Source organism: Podarcis erhardii (assembly GCF_964252035.2).
Source record: "Podarcis erhardii genome assembly, chromosome: 9".
Taxonomy (NCBI): Eukaryota; Metazoa; Chordata; class Lepidosauria; order Squamata; family Lacertidae; genus Podarcis; species Podarcis erhardii.
Genome location: NC_138512.1, coordinates 43,411,642 through 43,431,751, shown reverse-complemented (window position 1 = coordinate 43,431,751; position 20,110 = coordinate 43,411,642). Strand labels below are relative to the sequence as shown.

General features: G+C 41.1%; 1 protein-coding gene across 3 annotated transcripts in view; it reads right to left on the bottom strand.

The window, feature by feature from the left end:
* The window catches only part of ANAPC10 (anaphase promoting complex subunit 10), a 71,107-nt gene extending 51,014 nt beyond the window's left edge, over positions 1-20,093 (bottom strand). For 2 of the 3 annotated variants that reach the window (XM_081875517.1, XM_081875515.1), the window contains exons 1-4: positions 19,964-20,093; positions 14,999-15,119; positions 14,373-14,463; positions 12,383-12,503 (exon numbers count right to left, since the gene is read on the bottom strand). In XM_081875517.1, the coding sequence (XP_081731643.1) occupies positions 12,383-12,503; positions 14,373-14,463; positions 14,999-15,113 (327 nt within the window). In that variant the 5' untranslated portion in view covers positions 15,114-15,119; positions 19,964-20,093. The other variant, XM_081875516.1, reaches the window with a different exon arrangement.
* Positions 20,094-20,110: the final 17 nt, after the last annotated feature.

Genomic DNA, 20,110 nt, shown 5'->3' with positions numbered 1-20,110 from the left:
GCTATCCAGAACATGCAATTGGGCAAATCTCCAGGGCCAGACGGTCTGACCTCCAAGTATTATAAGACACTAAAAGACTATCTGATCCAACCATTGATGGAGGTCTGTAATGAAATTATGGAAGGGAAGAAGGCGCCGGAATCGTGGAAGGAAGCTTTTATCACATTGATACCAAAATCTGAAGCTGAAAAGACACAACTTAAAAACTACCGTCCCATCTCCCTTCTGAATGTGGATTACAAAATATTTGCAGACATTTTGGCAAGTAGATTTAAAAGAGTTCTTAATGAAGTAATTCATAAAGACCAGGCAGGCTTTCTCCCAGGCAGACATATGTTTGCAAATACTAGGAACATTATTGACGTTTTGGAACTTTTGCAAACAGATATAAATACAAAAGCAGTGTTAATTTTCATAGACGCGGAGAAGGCCTTTGACAATATTTCTTGGAAATTTATGAAGGGAAATTTGAATGAAATGGGAGTGGGACGGGGGTTTGAGAATGGGATTGACGCAATATATTCAGAACAAAAGGCTAAACTAATAGTTAACAATGTGGTCACAGAAGAGTTCAAAATTGAAAAAGGAACACGACAAGGCTGCCCGATTTCCCCTTTGTTATTTATTTCGGTTCTGGAGGTGCTCTTGAACTTGATCAGAGGGGACCGGTTGGTGGAAGGGATTCAGGTCGGAGCGAAACAATACAAATTGAAAGCTTTTGCAGATGACCTAGTTTTGACTCTGCAGGAGCCAGAATCTAGTACGAAAAGAGTATTACAACTGATACAGGATTTTGGTCGGGTGGCAGGATTTAAATTAAATAAACAGAAAACTAAAGTGTTGGGAAAAAATTTGACAGATACAGAGTCGGAAAGGTTTCAGAGAGAAACAGAACTAACTATGGTTAAAAAAGTAAAATACCTAGGGGTAAACATAACAGCAAAAAACCTGAGTCTATTTAAGGATAATTATGAAAAATGTTGGTCTGAAATTAAGAGAGACTTGGATAGTTGGACAAAATTGAAGCTTTCTTTGTTAGGCCGAATTGCTGCTATCAAGATGAATGTATTGCCAAAAATGTTGTTTTTGTTTCAAACATTACAGATCGTGGACAAAACGGAGTGCTTCCGGAAGTGGCAGAAAGATATATCCAGATTTGTCTGGCAGGGCAAAAAGCCCAGAATTAAGTTTAAGATATTAACAGATGCGAAAGAAAGAGGGGGCTTTGCCCTGCCAGACTTAAAGTTGTATTATGAAGCCGCAGCTTTTTGCTGGCTAAAAGACTGGCTACTTCTCGAAGACACTGACGTGTTGGACTTGGAAGGTTTTAACAATGCTTTTGGTTGGCATGCATACTTATGGTATGACAAAGTTAAGATCAATAAGGCCTTTAAGAACCATATTGTCAGGAAAGCAGTGTTTAATGTCTGGACAAAATACAAAGACTTACTGGAAAATAAAACTCCAAGGTGGCTCTCACCTTTGGAGGCTAAGGCCCTAAAAAGACCCAATATGGAGGCTAAATGGCCAAAATATTGGGAAATATTAGAAAAAGATGGAGACAATTGGAAATTGCAGAGTTTAGAGAAAATGAAGGATAAGGTGCGAGACTGGTTACATTATGCTCAGATTAAAGAAGTTTTTAAAAATGATAAAAAGTTAGGGTTCCAGGTGGAGAAATCGAAGTTAGAAACTGAATTGTTAGAACCAAAGACTAAGGTATTATCTAGAATGTATAACTTGCTGTTAAAATGGAATACACAAGACGAAATGGTCAAATCGGTTATGATAAAATGGGCACAGGACATTGGGCATAACATTATGTTTGAGGACTGGGAAAGGTTGTGGACCACTGGGCTGAACTTCACCGCATGTAATGCTCTGAAGGAAAATGTAATGAAAATGATATATAGATGGTACATGACCCCAGTTAAACTTGCCAAAATATACCATTCGTCTGATAATAAATGCTGGAAATGTAAAGAAAACGAAGGAACATTCTTTCACCTCTGGTGGACATGCCCTAAGGTGAAGGTCTTCTGGGAAATGATATATAATGAGCTGAAAAAGGTATTTAAGTATACCTTCACTAAGAAACCAGAGGCCTTCCTTCTGGGTATTGTCGGCCAGAAGGTGTTAAAGAAGGACCGAACATTCTTTATGTATGCAACAACGGCAGCAAGGATACTCATCGCAAAAAACTGGAAAACTCAAGATCTACCCACACTGGAAGAGTGGCAGATGCAACTGATGGACTATATGCAACTGGCCGAGATGACAGGCAGAATCCGTAACCTGGGAGAAGAGAAGATGGAGGAAGACTGGGAGAAATTCAAGAAGTATCTACAAAAACATTGTAATTTGGTTGAATGCTAAGAAGGATGCTAGATTATAAAAAACTGGCCACCACTAAATTAGATTTGAAATTTGATGATAAGTGAGACTAAAGAAAATACAAAATTTTTTGGAAGAAGTGCTAGATTATATTTGAATGAGTGGACATGAGATTGTAAACAAGTTGATAATTTGTTTGGAAAAAACTTTTAACGATGTAAATGGGAGCGGGAGACGTGAGGAAGTCCAAAGAAGTGATGAAATTATGTCTGTGATAGAAGTAAGACTGTTTATTATTTGTGCATTTATATTTAAAAACTTTAATAAATATTTATAAAAAAAAAGAAAAAACTAATACAGGATAGAAGAGCATCTGGTGTTGTGTGTGTGTGTGTGTGTGTTTGACGCAACACTTATTTACTTTATCCAGCTCCCTCACCACCGTTGGTTTCTTTTCTTTTTTGATGTAGTAATGATCATCTGCGAAATACATCTAGTGAGCCTACCAAAGCAAACTGAACAATATTCGCTACAACCTTTAAAACACAAGGGCCAAAAAAAACCTCTCAGTACACTCTCCAATATTCCAAAGAGAACTTTGAAGGGGGGGAAATGTGTGTGAACAGCAGACATTGATGTTCACACAAGCACACTGCATACAACTCAGCAGGCGGTATTTCTGTTTTTATTGGATTAAGCCCTGGCACAATGGAGTTTCAATGCCATAACTGCTTATTTCACTGTGTGCCAGCCTTGAAAACAGGTAAAGAGAAAATAAAGCCAGGCACATAAAAGAGAGAAAGCTGCGCCCCATCTATTTTTTTTAAGAGAGAGTCACAAAATAGAACGTTCTTAATTCTTCATTTCAAACTATATAATTTATAACCATGACACGAATAGGGAAGAAGCACAAAGGAGAAAATACAGAAACATAACTTTCCCAAGGTTCAGTTTGCAAGGACCTCACACAAAGTTTTTTTGTTGGTTTTCTTTTGCTTGCGACTCTTGCTAGAAACAGTATTATTTGCTAAAAATGCAAAAGCTGCCAAAAGCTATGGTCCATCTAAAGCAAACATGTTTAAGATGGAAACGGAGAGCCAGCACTGAAGAAAGGCAGAATAGAGTATACAAAATTTCTGTAAGGTTGCAGATGAGGTTGTTCTGTGCTGTTGCAAAGCTGAGCAAGTGTAACTGTAAACAGATTGTGTTCACAGATTGAGGATTTGAATTATATAAAATACATGAAGACAGTAAGAAAAGTAATCACATTTCAAGCTTTCTAATTAAACTACTTCCACCACCCCCTTCCCCGTCAAGTTATTGGGAATTCAACGCTAGTCTTGGTTCACATGCTAGAACAATGGGAAAATTTTCCGAATGGTTGAACGCTAACCCTGACAAGTGTGGAGAGCCAACTACAATACATTATATGGTAGCATAACCTGCCACCCACGATGCTGAGAGAACAGCTTTCAAACACATGCACTGAGCTGTAAAACCACAAAATCCCTTATTACATATTGTCTCTCTTACTTTAGGTGAAACATACCATCATTTCCCCCTCATTACAAATCTAAGGGACTTTTTTTTTTTTAAGCCACCATCTGTAAGCTAGCTTTCCAGTCAACCAAACTATCATTTTAGATATCAGGTGCAATTTTGATCATTGCTTTTTAAAAGAAGACAATCATCTCCCTGTGGCTTATAATGAATCCAAGCATGTCAGCTTTTGAGCTTCTCGGAACTTATTTTTACAGCTATATTTTATTTAAAAATAGTTGTCTCCTGCTGTTCTTTTCCAAACCAAAGCAGTTTCTTTCCATGTGACATTTCACATCATTTAAGGAGACAAAATTATGTACTGGAGACTGTATTTTTGAGTACTTCTTTCTCAGAGGAAAGAATGCATTATGCTTTTCCCCATCCCCCATTTTTTTATAGTTTAAATAAAATCTTCTCATCACTGCTGTAACAGATTTAAAAGATGGACCACAATGACATTTTATGTTTTAAAAACAGGAGCAGTCCATTTGCTGCATTGCTTTCTACCAGGACACAATGCTGATAGATTCACAGGAACATACTCTTGAATATCCAGATGTACTGTTCTGTATATTGGCTCGCTAATGCAAAAATCAGACATCACTACAGAATGACAAACATACTCCACCCTCATTACAACACAGTGTGGTTGCAAGCCAAACATTCTTGCCCTTTCATCAGAAAAATAAGAGTTTACAACAAAAGCAAGGAAAATAGACAAATGGAGACATGGAGAAGTATGTATACTAGCTAATTTAACAACTGCTTGGAAATCCAGCTCTAAGTGAAAAAACCAAGTTTTTTAAGATTTTTTTTTAACACACACATGCCTATCAAAACAGCAAAACTCATTGAAATATTTAGCATGCTCACATTCAGTACATGATTTTCCAACCCTCTCCAATGACTGAATCATAGCATTCCAAGGCTCTTAGAGGATATTCTAATTTCTTATGGAATTTCTTCACTTAGAATTTTGTTGGCAAGGGAAATTTTGTTTGCAAGTGTTTCTATTATATAGTGACAGGGTCAGTTAGTCCAGCAACCTATTGGCCATTCTGCCCAATAGCTTAGCGGATTGTTTGGTGGACCACATCCAGAACCCACAACAAAATGCAGCTCCCCTTATAGATTGGAGGCTGTCCAGAGATATTGCTAATAATTCTAACCACAAGAACTAGCAATGAGCTCGCACCACGCTGAACCTGGAAGTGACCCCAAAGTCACAAAAGGGAATGGAACACGGTGGGGCAGAACAAGGTGTTTGCAGGCTTTTCCAAAAGGGTGTTCCAATTATATGCGATTTAACGTAAGCATGTGGTGCCTCGGAACATAATCCCCATGTAACTGGAGAGTTGCCTGTATTTCTTTTGTTTTGTAGACTATGAGCATGAACCATAAAGGACCTCTCATGTACACCTAAAAAAGTCCAATCCATTATTAAGCTTGGGAATTTTACATTGTAAACCATCAGGATTGCAACGATGTGATTTGGGGCTATATTGGCACAGAAACTACTTTGGTTGCCCTGTATGATGATGACCTCTGTCGGGAGACAGACAGAGGAAATGTGTTCCTGTTAATTCTTCTCAACCTGTCAGTGGCTATCAATAGCATTGTCCATGGCATCCTTCTGGAGCAGCTGTCCGAGTTAGTGGTGGGTGGCACTGCTTTACAGTGGTTCCAGTCCTGCTTGGATGGTCATTTCCAGAGGGTGATGCTTGGGGAGTGCTCTTTTGGCCCTGTGGAGCCTTCAATGTGGGGTTTCTCATGGTTCCGTTTTATCCCCAATGCTGTTTAACATCTACATAAAACTGCTCAGTGGGGTTATCTGGAGCTTTGGAGTATGTTTTCAATAATGCTGATGACACACAGCTCTACTACTTCTTTACATCTGCAGGTGTGGCAGTGGATGTGCTGGACTGTTGTCTTGCCTCGGTAGTGAACTGGATGAGAGCCAACAATCCAGAGAAGACTGATTATTCGTTATTATTATTATTTATTAAATTTGTATACTGCCCTTCATCCAAAGATCACAGGGCGGTTCACAACATAAAAATACAAAACGAGAACACAAAATACATAATAAAAAACAAACAAAACAATAACACCCCTCCCACAAACACATTTCAATCAGCCAAAGGCTTGGTTATAGAGAAATGTTTTCTCCTGAAGCCTAAAGCTATGTATGTAGTGAAGGTGTCATGTGAGGCTCTCTGGGGAGAGCATTCTATAAACAGAGAGCCAATGCAGAAAAGGCCAACTCTCATGTTGCCACCCTCCAGACTGCTCATGGAGGAGGCACACGAAGAAGAACATCAGATGATGATCACAGGATCCGGGTTGTTTCAAATGGGGAGAGGCAAACTGAGGCACGCTTAGTGGGAGGTTCCCTAGACAGGATGGATGGAAGGTCACCTGCTCCTGATGGGGTCACACACACTCTGAAGGAGCGGGTACGTAGCTTGGGTGTACTCCTGGATCCATTGCTGTCGCATCTAGACAGGGATAGCTTAACTTCTTTTGTCAATGCTCTGGTAACCTCTAGATTAGATTACTGCAATGAGTTATACATGGGGCTGTGAAACGTTATTTGAGGTGCTGCCTCTGAAGACAATTTGGAAACTTCAGCTGGTGCAGAATTTGGATGCTGGATTTGACCTATAAAGCTTAAATGGCTCAGGACCACAGTACCTCAAGGACTGCCTCTCCCCATATGAACTGACCTGGACCCTTTTAAATGTGTGTGTTGCGAGGAGAGGATTATTGGTATTTGTTGTTGTTATGGTTATTGTCATTGTCATTGTGGCTAGTGCTGCTCTTATGATAGACGTAATGTGTTTTCGTTTTGTACTTTTATGCTGTAAACCACCCTGTGATCTTTGGGTAAAGGGAGGTATATAACTTAAATAAATTAATTAATAATAGTAACAACTTTGCAAAACAGCTTGTCATTTAATACGGAGAAGGGAGCAGCAATGTTGTTATTATAAAAGTAGATGTCAAAAGCCATCTGGGCACATTTAATTAGTTGTTGTTCTTTGGAACCATCCATATGCATCATGTATGTACACTTTCATTTTTACAGGAATTATGTGTTCCACAGTGCTCCCCCCGCCCCCCGCCCCCGCCCCCGCCCCCGGAAATGTAGCCATGATTGAAAGCAGCTTTCCCCAACCTGCTGCCCTGAAGATGTAATGGACTACAACCTCCATCATCCCTGACAAATGGCCATGCTGGCTTGGGCTGCTGGCAGCGAAAGAATCAAGTGTCCAAATAGACACTTGTCACTCAACAAGCAGGCACCATTAAAATTATCCACAAATTCTAATGCAATAAAACAATAGTCTATACACATGGAAAAGTCCTCAGTGTGTGATCATTGACTAACAGCCGCCATCCAGTTTAGAGAAGCTGCTCGTCTGCTTATGAAGCAGCAAATATTCCAGGGTGATAAATAGGGTAGCAACATGTCCTTCTGGCTATCACATTTTCCGAGGCTGGGGAAAGCATACCATGGTGCTATTTCTATTTTTTGATGTTACTGATGGTAAACTGAGATCTGTTTTCTTAGCTTCAGTGATGTTTTATTGTGAGTCTATTGATTTATTGTAACCCGCCTAGATATCTTCAGAGCAACAGAAGGATATAAATACCTCAAATAAATAAATATCCAGCCACCTGCTTGTGCAGACAGGTCCTGCTTTTGGACTTCCCGTGCTGATTGACCACTGCGAGAACAGAGGGGCTATGGCGACTCCAGCAAGCTCCTCTTAAGTTCTCCTTGTCCTTTAACACTACCATATACTAGCCGGTCGAGTTTTAAAGGCATAGCTTAGTTATTTGGAATAATGTACTGGCAGAGGGCAAGGGCCATGACTGAATAGACCAGAAGATAAGAAGAAGAAAATGTGGAGTTGCCTCCCAGTCGCTGATGAAACATCAGCACTTAACTAAGGAAATAGCAAGATGCAGAATGCTGCAAAATATGAGAAATATCTATGTGTTTTGGATCCTCACAAGAGAGCATATCACTCAGGAGGGGCAGAGTAACCCACCCCGCCCAATTAAGTGATCAATTTGCTTTTGTGGGCTCTTTTAGGTATATGGCCTCATATATACACGTATACAGACTACTAAAGTAATGTTAGCTATGTGAGCCCTTAGTATGGTCTGGGCTATAAATCTATATAAATAAATAAAACTGGAAGAAGCCCCACTGAATCCCAACACTTCATGACTTTAAAATTAAATTGGCATGCCTTATAAAGAATCCAACTTCTATGCACCAATGATATGGTAAGAAGATATATGGAGACAGAGGCAGAATAAATGGGCTATAGCTCAGCCTGCCGTATGGTTGTTTGCCAGGTTGTTTGTTACCCAGTCCATACAATGCATTTATGATAGGTCTTTCAGCCTGAATTGTTGGGTCTATCCACAGTTTACACACAGGCCCAGTTCACAGGCAACACCAAACTATGGTTTAGCGCTACTTGGGCAAGGCCTCCACAAACCTATGCAAAGCACTGGGCTTATATGCTCCATCCTCCGCTCTTGCTATGCAGCAGGATGAGAACTTCAGCAGAATTTAGTTTTGCTTTCAACAAATCTCAGATTAGTGTTACATATAAACCAGGATGAACCAGGGATACTGGTTTAAAACAATGGTCAATAAAGCAACCAGCTTCATAACTGGTGGCTTGAAATTGACTTGTTTGAAAACTGACCACACTTCGCTTTAAACCTAGATTAAACCTAGATTTTTGTTTCAGACATAACACTATGCCAAGATTTCTTTATAAAGTATGGCATGGTGTGGCACTGCTGCTCCCCTGACCTCTGCCTGGTTGAGCTGCTGCTGCTTACTAGGAGGCAGAGGGGTGACAAGGGGTAAACGCAACAGCAGAGCTAATCCAGTTCTAGTGCCGGTGTGTTTCCATTGTGCCAGTTTCTCTACCCACCTTTTACCTCCCCGTAACATGACCAACTGGAAACCAAGTGAGTGGCGCACCCCACCCCCACTGACCACTACTGCTTAAAAGGGAAAATGAAACTCGGCTCAAGTCCTCCTCCTGGCCATACAGGAAAAGCCAAGGCTTTGCTCATGTTTGTGGAGGCTTGTCCAACTAGCGCTCAATCGTGACTTCATGTTCACACATTAACGCTGCCACAATGTAGGCTGTTTCCCTAGAAAGAGGGAGGGTAGTACATTTGGATATGTACAAAGGCTATGCTGATAAGGCACTTGCCTTTACTGGAGATATTTGTCGTGTTCAGAACCTTCTAAATGCCATTTGCCACAATGGTAAAATGTTCTGCTAATTATATATAATAGGAAGGATAGGGAGGTGTTCTTTTCTTTTTCTTCCTTATTTGCTTTTCTAACCTTTTTTGGACCTAGCCTTGGCAATGATTGTTTTTGTTTGTTTGTTTTTATGAAATTGCATGGTCAGGCTCCCATCAGCCAGATAACTACGTAGTTACATATACTAATGGGGCTTTTTTATTGGGTTTCTTGCAGCTTTCCCATACAACCAACTGTTTTTGAACCTCATGGGGAGTTTTAAAAAGCAGCTGGTGATATTGCATGGGGGATCGCTTATTTAGTTCCAGAACCCCAGCTAATACTATGCAGTGGTACCTCGGTATGCGAACGGGATCCATTCCGGAGCCCTGTTTGCATCCTGAACGCAACGTAAGCTGCAACAGCGCATCTGTGCGTGCGCGGGTCAGGTTTTGCCGCTTCCGCGCATGCGCGTGACGTCATTTTGAGCGTCTGAGCGTGCGCGAGTGGCGAAACCCGGAAGTAATGCACTCTGTTACTTCTGGGTTGCTGCAGAGCGCAACTCGAGCGCACTCAACCCAAAGCACATTCAACCCGAGGTATGACTGTAGTTGCTATTTCTTAGATTTTTACCTGCTCTTCACCACAAGGTCCCACTATGAACAGTTCTCATGCATTCATTTAGGTGCATTTTACAGATCACAATATTTTTACAGAGAAAAACCTGACAAAAACAAACATGTTGCTAGACCCAGGATTAACAAACCCTCTAAGAACACTGATAAAGTTCTCCAGTGCTAATGCTACCACAGAATGGCAGGTTGAAAAAATAATTTATAGTGAAGCTGGCCCATATGCCAAATTACTGTTTCTTCCCAAATGCTGACAGATTCACGGATACAATCTCAAAAAGTTGAAAAAATATAGTTCAAATGCAGTTTCCAGATATTCAAAGGACAGTAATATACGTATTTTGGTTCCCAAGTTTAAATGTTTTCCAGATTAGAGTAGCTACTCCACACTTCATATCAGGTGCAAAATCTCAGCTAACACTAAGAAGGCATTGTTTTATAACAGTCGAAAAAAGAGAGGAAATACAGGACAACATCATGGGATTTTCATTATACACCATGAGCTGGGCAAGCATCCATGGAAAAATATTAAAAATTATTTAGTTGGATTTTCCATCCAGTTAATCAGCCTCAAAACAAGAGAATAACTGTACAAAGAACTGACGTTGCTTAAAATAACTTAAAATTACATTGGGTTGGGTAAGGAGCAATAAGGAAAGTAATATGACTTGTGACATGTTTTCTGTTTGGGGGTGTTGAATAGTGTAATAAGACAAAACCACTTTGCGTATAGATCACTGTTGCTCCATGAATTAAAACAACAACAACTATCAAACTACAAAAAGGAAACAAACATTTGGAGGTTGGGGGGTGGGGAGAATAGTACTACAGAATAGCTTGGCAAAGTTGAGAAAGGCATCCTGGTTTATAATTTGTGTCTATGAAAACCTAAAATTGCCCACTGAAAGCATATTTTCAAAACTCTCTCACACACACATCAAGGGTGGCCTGAAGAGCAGAAGCTTTCAAGTTTCTCGCTGAGCCCCTGAAAATTACCAAGGATACATGTAGAACTACATATCATTATAGAAGTATAATCGTTTACTACGAGTAGAGAGGGTGGTGGAGCATGACTCCAATAGCTAGTATTTAAAGCCAACAATGACATCTAGTGGACACTAAATGTAAAAAAGGAAGTACAGATAAGAAGGAGGATTTTTAATTTCACGCTGGAAGAAACGCTTTTGGAGGTGCAACAGCAACCTTCGCCTCCCCAGAGAAAGAAAACACCACAGTAATTGTGAGTGTTCCCTGCCCAATCCTGTTCTCTGCTATTTCCCTTATATGCTGCCCTTTCTGTATTACCCCACCCCCATGATTCCAATCACTGTTTTTTTCTCCTTGTATTTGTAACAGGAGCTATCCTAGCCGATATGGGATCACACAGTGAACAGGATGACATCACAATCCTAACTTAGTTGGTCTTTAAGGTGCTACTGGAAGGAATTTTTTTATTTTGTTTTATCACAATCCTACATAGCCCAACAGATTTCACTACATGACTGTATCATTAAATGCAAGCAAAGCTATTCAGAGTGAGGGCAATTATTTCTGAAACAGGCAAGCGGCTGCTCCCAGCCAACCAGGAACCACTTCTTAAAACAGGATGGCCTAACACTGCAGAACCAACCAGTGTCTTTGTCACTGTGGGCAAATACATTCAGAAGGATAGCAATGCCTCCCGAATATGTAATCTTTTTGCAGACAGCAGAAGCAATCACACACACACAAACAAATCACCAATGGGTGAACTTTCTGAATGTTCATTTAAAGCAGCAAGTTCTACTTTTTTTAAAAAAAAAGGTTGTTTCGTTTCCTTTCTTGACCCAGAGATTAAATTAAAACTCCCAGGGTGCAACTGCGATGCTTCTTTAGATGAGACAGTTGTGACCAACTCAGTGCAATTTGGAACTCAGTGCTTATGGAAGTTGTAGCTGGAGGGCACAAAGTTGGGGAAAGCTGACCTACCTTACATTATTCGACTTTGGGGATCATAATGCGGTAATGCAGGTGGAGTGGAGGGATAAATTTGCATAAGATGGAAAGGCAGGCACATTCCCACACATTTATGTGTCCTAAACCAAACTTGGTAAAGCTGGTACCATCGGTGCTGGCTGGGGCTGATGGGATTTGTAGTCCAAAACTGCTAGAAGGCACCAGGTTGGTGAAGCCTGCTCTAAACCCTAGTTAATGCTATTTCTTTCTGCTCTAGCAATTTGTGTTAACTTTAAACTGAATACAAAATGAGAGGCTGCCCCACCGTCTCCTCCAGTGGGTCTTCTCAATGATAGAACCTCCCTCAGCTAATTCGTGAGATGGAGACAGCAGTGGCTTTTAAATACCTCTAAATAATGTATCTTTCTTTGCTAGATTCTAATTCTTTAACTTTTTAACTCTGTTTCATACACTGCTTAGTTTTATTTGATATGTAGCCTTTTTACCTTGTTTCAACTTGTTTTACCTTGTTTCTGGAAAGCTTTTACTGAATGTCATGTAAAAAAAAAAAAATCAAGCACCATAGACAATGTATTCTCTGACTGAAAATAACTAGTCTGACAAAATGTTTTAAGGAGTAAAGCACACCTACCCGGATTTCCTGTAGATTGTGGAAGTTGTTTCCTACCCTGACAGAGATCTTACTTGGAGTGTAGCTTTCATCTGATTTATAATCTGCATAAATACACAGCGTTTTCACCGTTGTTTTCCTCCTGTAAGTAAAAATAATAATTAAAAATGGCAAAACCATTATCCAATACAGTAGTACCTCAGGTTAAGTACTTAATTCGTTCTGGAGGTCCGTTCTTAACCTGAAACTGTTCTTAACCTGAAGCACCACTTTAACTAATGGGGCCTCCTGCTGCTGCCATGCCGCCGGAGCACAATTTCTGTTCTCATCCTGAAGCAAAGTTCTTAACCTGAAGCACTATTTCTGGGTTAGCGGAGTCTGTAACCTGAAGCATATGTAACCCAAGGTACCACTGTATATGTGTATGTGCTATTTATTTATTTATAAATGTATTTCTATACAGTTTCATAAGCAATCAGGACAGTGTTGAACAACAAATCATAAAACACTGTTAAAAAATCCAGATAATTGTTAGTGACTGGCTAATTAAACAGCTGCAAAGGCTCACTGGCATAGAAAGGTCTTCAAGAGCTGCCTACCAAATCTCTGGTGGAAGGGTGTTCCATAGCATCAGTCTGGCAACACTAAAGTAGAGGCCATTTCAGCCTCTGCAAAAAGGGGGGAAACTAATAACACTCCTTCAGAGGATCTCACTGATCAATGTGGGACTTAAGGACTCAGATAGTCCTATACAGTATATATTTACTTAGTATGGAAAGTTCAGCACTTAATTTATCATTGTCTATCTTAATTATTTTATTCTGAAACATTACAAGCCACTTTGGGAACATGCTTGCATGGTGGGTGAAAATCCCTAACACAAAAGACAGCTGACAGAAATGAATTGTTTCATACCAAGAACAATGTCCGTTATTTTATAATATACTTCTGAAGAGACTCGTTCAAGGGCCAGCTCTCGTATGCCTTCAATATGGCTGTGCTGACAGGAGGAAGGCACCAAAAGGGTCTTCCTCACTGGAAGAGTACTGCATTTAAAAGGACTTTCTTCTGTGTAGACACAGTCACAATTGCACTGCAAGGTTATCAGCACCAGTGTATGGAATGGCATGTTTAGGCCAATGTGCTCCAAGACCTTCAAGGTCATTCAGAACACTTTGGGTTAGGCACACAGCAGACATGGAAGTATGCAGACAGCTCTGCAGTTAAGAGATCATTGCCTTCCTTGGTTATCCTGATGTTCAGCCCCTTAGAAAGCTTAAGTCTCCTTGTATAATTTTTTATATTTATTTTTATTTAAACCCCATGTTTTTTCCCCTGACAGGGACTCAAGTCAGCTTATAGATTCAAAAAAACAACAACAACTAAAAACATAGAAAAAATAATAATTAAAAATCCCAGTAAACATTGACAGAAATTTTAAAACCATACAAATAATTACAGTAAAAATAGCCAATTGCCTAATTATATGCATATAATCTGAGGATGGGGGAAGGGAGGGCCATTATGGGTAACTTGCACCTCTCAACTATTTTTCTTTCCAGGTAAGCATGTGAACAATAAAGTGTGTCTTGTCTCAACACATGCAAAAGTAGATGGAGTTCAAAGTCAAGGCAAACTTGCAGCAATATGAGAACAACTAAAGCCACTGAGAAAGGGAATCCATTGGATTCTGAGCTTATAGAAACTAATTTAGAACTATTAGGCCTGAAACAAATTCAGATTCCCTCAATCATTATGTTTGACTTTTAGGCAGCAGCAGCTTTAAACAAGCCAAATATCCACTAACTATAATATTATGAAGCCAAGCTACAGTAGACCTGGTTTCAAAAGTTATAACTTCTGACCATTTTACTACAAATCATGTTCGGGGATTAGCTATGATAAATAAAACAAAATAACACACTCCTTCTGCAGCCTCTATCTTTTGCCTTCTTCCAATGAAAGTAATAATAATGACTACATAAAATCCAATATATATAATATTCATTACCTGAATTGAATGTTCACCAAATGAGGCTGTGATCCATCAGACTGCCAGTATGTTTCTAGATTATCATCTCGTAACTGATCCACACCGAATCCTAGCATGAAAAAGTACATATGGGTTTCACCACAGCACTCCTATGATGGAGATGTCAGAAACATCATAGTACAGTAGAATCTCGGTTTTTTTAACGTAATCTGTTCTGGAAGACTGTTTGACTTCCGAAATGTTCAAAAACCGAAGCAGTTACTTCCAGGAGCATTTACGTACAGGAAAACTCCATATGGAAGCCACGTGGCACATTCAATTTCTAAGACGTTCGAAAACCGAGGTTCCACTCTAATATCATATATCCTAGGATCTAGGAGGCCCTGTTATGGTTCTGAACATGGGAACAAACTAATAATAGAGTACTGTCACCATAGTTATCCAGAAAACTCCACTAGCAATATTGGACAATTGGTACAGTTCCAAATTCCTCTATTTTTTTTCTTAGATCAAAAGGCCATATAACATAGAAAGGCAGATACACATTAGATAATTTAAATTGACACAGAAAATCACTCTGTCTAAGTAGTACTTGAGAAATTCAGCAGATATGAATAGTTTGTATGCACACACTTTGCACTTACCTGGTTTACAAGAGGAAAGTGACCAAACAGCTTGTGATCCAATTTCTCGAACAGTTCCAGTTCTTTCCAGTTGCTTTGGATCTGCACCGGGTGGTGTCTTGTTAGCAGTGGTCATTTTTCACTAGGAAAAGGAGAAGTTACAAATGTGTTTAAAAAAATAATCCAGGTTCAAGACAAAGGAGAAGGAAGAACAATATTTTGAGAGTCACAAACACAGCAACTTTTGGTGGCAGTGTAGATAGCCTGTTTGGCACATGCAAATAGCATATATGTAGTCAACTAAGTAAATATGCCGCACTTGATGCTAGCACAACAGATAGAACCTCTTTACTTTACTTAGATAGATAGATAGATAGATAGATAGATAGATGATAGATAGATAGATAGATATACTGTATTTTTCGCCCTATAGGACGCACTTTTCCCTCTCCAAAAATGAAGAGGAAATGTGTGTGAGTCCTATGGGGCGAACGCAGGCTTTCACTGAAGCCTGGAGAGCGAGAGGGGTCGGTGCACACCAACCCCTCTCGCTCTCCAGGCTTCAGGAAGCTATCCCCCCAGCCCGGCAAGCTCTCCAACCCGTTCTGGGGGCTGGGGTCGGGGAAGCCCGCCCCCAGCCCCGCAAGTTCCGAGAGCGATGGGGAAGTTGCGAGCAGCTTTGCCATCGCTCTCCCACCCATTCTGGGGGCAGGGGAAGCTCGGGCTTCCCCCGCCCCCAGCCCTGCAAGCTCCGGGAGCGATGGCGAGGTTGTGCAACCTCGCCTTCACTCCCGGATCCCCAGCCCCAAGGCTAAAAACGAAGCCAGGAAAGCGAGCAGAATCCATCCCGCTTGCTGTCATGGCTTCTTTGCTCTTTGAGGCTGGGGGGCAGAAATATATATTTTTTCCTTTATTCCCCCCCCCAAAAAAATAAGTGCGTCCTATGGGCCGGTGCGTCCTATAGGGTGAAAAATATGGTGTATATATATATATATATATATTTAATCACTCACCTGGTAGCCACAGACAACAAGGAATTGCATACAGGCTACTGAGTGGCTGCTGGACGAGGAAAAGAGAAACCTAACATATTGAAGAAGGCGCTACAGCATTTAGGACCACAATCCTCACCTTTAACATTTTGTATGGGGGAAGTCTAGGGATAAGTTGCATTTTATGTTGCAAACCACCCTGTGGTCTCTTGATGAAGGGCAGTATATAAATGCAATAATAATGATATATCATATTAATAAGGGTATATTTCAGACTATGCATGGCCTAGTTGAGGCTAACCTTTGGCCCTCCATATGTTGCTGTACTCCCATCAGCCCTGACCACCAGTCACATTGGTTGGGACTAATAGCAGTTAACAGACCAGCAGCTCTGGAAGGCCCCAGGTTAGCTACCCTTGGTCCAGTTATACAGTAGGGCTGCAAACCTACAGACACCTACAGAAGAGTAAGTTGAACTTAACTTCAATAGAAACATGCAATAGGATGAGGCTGCAAGAATATCTAGTCTGAACACTGTACAGAAAATGAAACAAGACATATTAAGCTATCTGAACTAGTGGGAACAAAATCTGTGCAAAATATATTCAGAAAACCAACTTTGAAAGAATTGTATAATTGCATTTTTCCTTTTCAGAAGCCTATGTGGAATAAGGGACAGTTAGGACTTGGACCAGGGACAGCTAGGTTCAAATCCCCACTCAGGATGAAACTCAGCTGTGTGAACTTGGGCCATGAGTATCTCTCCATCCCACAAGCTTGTGGGGATAAAGTGAGAAAGCATCATAGATGCCCTAATTCTGAACTCCCTGGAATACAAATCAAAAGAATCAGCATTTTTTGACTCTTCTTTTTTATTTTTCCTTCCGTTTATTTTGCATGTTTAATTAATCACCGATTTAGCTGAAATATATCAAATTAAGATAATAAAAATAATGCATATTTAAACTGTAATTAAAAGAGCAATTCCCAGATCAGACACCAGAAGGCAGTCTTTTCTGAACAAAATATCCACAAACCACTATCTTTTGTTGTTGTGGTCCTTCATCTGTTTAGCACAAGCAGTAAAAGAAGTAAATTGTTTTTTGCGGATCTAGTCACAATAGAAACATAAAGAGCCATTATCAGGAATGAATTATAAAATAATTACACAACGGGAAAATTCAAAGAGACCTTTAAGTTGTATTAGTTACAGCTACTGGAATAGTTTCAAATTTATTAATAGCAATAACAATTTCCAGTCTGTCAGATCTGGTTTCCAAACAGTTTTCAAATTCTTCAAAATGTCAAGAATCTGTGGTTTGCAACCATGCACCAATTGCGTCTGAGGAAGCAATTTTCCATTGTAATAACATGCTGCCTTCATGGTTGGAAAACAGAATTTTCATGCAACACAAATGAAGAATGTTTCCCTAGACACAATTACAGAGCAAATATTCAGGAAGTCAGACATCATGGCACACTTTTTTCTGCGAGACAAACAATATAGGACATGGTGGTTAAGACTGTTTTTGCAATTAATAAAAGACCAGTTTTTGCAATTTCTGATCTTTCCTCTAGATAATCTAACCCATTCTTGTAAACAAGCCCACCAACAGAGGGCCTGCAAAGGAAATACAAAAATTTCCATCCCTCCTGTAGCAACCCACTGCATTTTTAAGCTGGGCCAGGAGAAAAGGGCATCCCTTCTCTGGCAGTCAACCTGGTTCTATGCTAGATGGGACAAGTCACTCCATCCCTCTACTGCCAGCTTTTCATTTGCCTGAATGCAATGCCTTGCTGCCTATGTGCTTTGGAGAGAAGGGAAGCATGGCCATTCCATCAGTTCTTCTGAGAGACAGCCACTTTTGGCCCTTCCTAAACTGTTGCCTGGCAGCATTTCATATTGTTAATTTGCTTGAAACTATTATAGTTACATATGCCAGAACCTATTTTAAATTTTGAGTGCCGATATGCTGCAAAGAAGCCAAAATGACACAGTAATCAGACATAATGGTTACTAAAATAAGTTGTCAAATAGATGAATCCTAATGGACTATAAAATTTATACCAGTATTGGCTAAAAAACTAAGCATGGTCATTGACATCTGAATTGCTGAAGGCAAGAAGCAGGTGTTCTCTTCCCAGGGTATGCTACTGTTGCAGGATCTGACTACTGCCTCCTTTACTCCCCCAACAGTCTTCAGTTGAGGGAGATGAGTTGCTGCCAAGGCAAGTCCTAGGTGCTGCTGCCACCACTTCCTCCTCCTCTTCCTTTAGTTATTATTATCCTAGCTGGATCTCATTAACGGTGGCTGCTAGAGAAGGCCGAGTGGCTAGCTAGGCAATGAAGAGGTCTGCAAAACAACTGTATCAGAGTCAACTCAGGCTGCCTGAGACTCCATCACAGTGGACAACTAGGAGGCTGGGCATATTTTGATAGGATGTTCTCTCACATCCCTCTCAGAGTAACAGGGAACATGTGCTAGGGTGCTGCAAAGCACAGCCTTCCATCTTCTTCTAAACAAGTAACACTGCTACTTTTAACAGACTTTTACAGGCCTACCAAGCTGTTTTTGCTGTTGTCACATGAGCAGCCCTCATATGTGATGGTGGCTGTACGTGTCATGTGTATGCATGTGCTATGAATGAGAAGTTCCGAAACATGACAGTAAAGTGAACACATGTGCAAGTGTTCCGCATGCAACCTGCGATTTTTAAATCCACCTGGCATCTGCACTGGCCAGTTTCCTTAAAGTATTAGCATGTCAGTGGCACCAATGGCCAATGAATTTAATTGTGACATAGATGCCTGTGGAAAGCCTACATGAGCAAGTCCTTTGCCCACAGCCCTGCCTCTCACCCATTCCAGCCCTGAATCAGGTGCTGCCACATAGAAAGCCATCCTTCTAACAAAAGACATAAGGAGATGCTGTGCCCTTTGCAGGGTGTACTGTTTTCAGCGCACATATGCGCGGTAATAAACTTACCAGAAAAGTCAGATAACCCAGATCAGCTCCTATGCCTCACTAACCCAAGTCAAGTCTCTGCCTGCCATCTTCCTTCAGTTCAATGAACTAACAAAGCAACATCAAGACTCTGAGGTAAAGGCACATGACATTAGCTTCTTGGGTACACCCAGACAGGAAAGGGGTCTTGAAGGAAAGGTTGTCTGCTCATAAGCAGGGACACTTTCTCTCTTAGTCAAATCCTTCTGTTTTAAGAAGGTACCTCTTCTCTTTCTACACCCTGACTCGCAGCGTTCCCCTGCTGATCGTAAGGTTGGCAGTTCGAATCCACACAATGGAATGAGCTCCATTGCTGCTCTGTCCCAGCTTCTGCCAACCTAGCAGTTTGAAAGGATATCAGTGCAAGTAGATAAATAGGTACTGCTGTGGCAGGAAGGTAAATGGCGTTTCCATGCGCTCTGGCTTCCATCACGGTGTCCCGCTGCGCTAGAAGCAGTTTAGTCATGCTGGCCACATGACCCGTCATGCTGGCCACATGACCCACAAAGCTGTCTGTGGACAAACGCCAGCTCCCTTGGCCTGAAAGCAAGATGAGCACCGCAACCCCATAGTCGCCTTTGACTGGACTTAACTGTCCAGGGATTCTTTACCTTTACCTTCACCTACACGTCATCTCTGTATCCCATGTCCTTTCTTTCTCTTTTTCTCCACTCATTTTTTTTCTCCTTTCTTGTCTCCCATTACATCTCGCTGCTGGATCTGTGTTTTATTTGGGGGGGGGGGAGAACCCGCTTCCCTCCATTGGCGAAGGCAGAGCGGCAGGTGGGCGAGGACGGGCGTCTCCATTGCTACCTTACCTGCTCCTGAATTTTAACGGCGCGCGATAAATATCCTAACTGATAGCGTTAGGGACCGAAACTCCTCTTGTGGGGATAAAGGGCACATATATTACAGGCGAAGGAGAGCGAGGATGCTGTTGAGGGACGCGGCATTGCCTCAACAGACCCAGCAATAGCAGCGCTACTTACGCTTCCCGCGTCCGGCGCCGCCGCCAGCGGCTCCGTGGCCACGCCCTCTTCTCCGCCAACCCCCTTCCCTCCCGTCGGCTTCACAGGCACCCCGTCGCTAAGCGATGGCGTCACGCGCAGAGTGGCCGCCTCGCCCTGCGCTTCCGG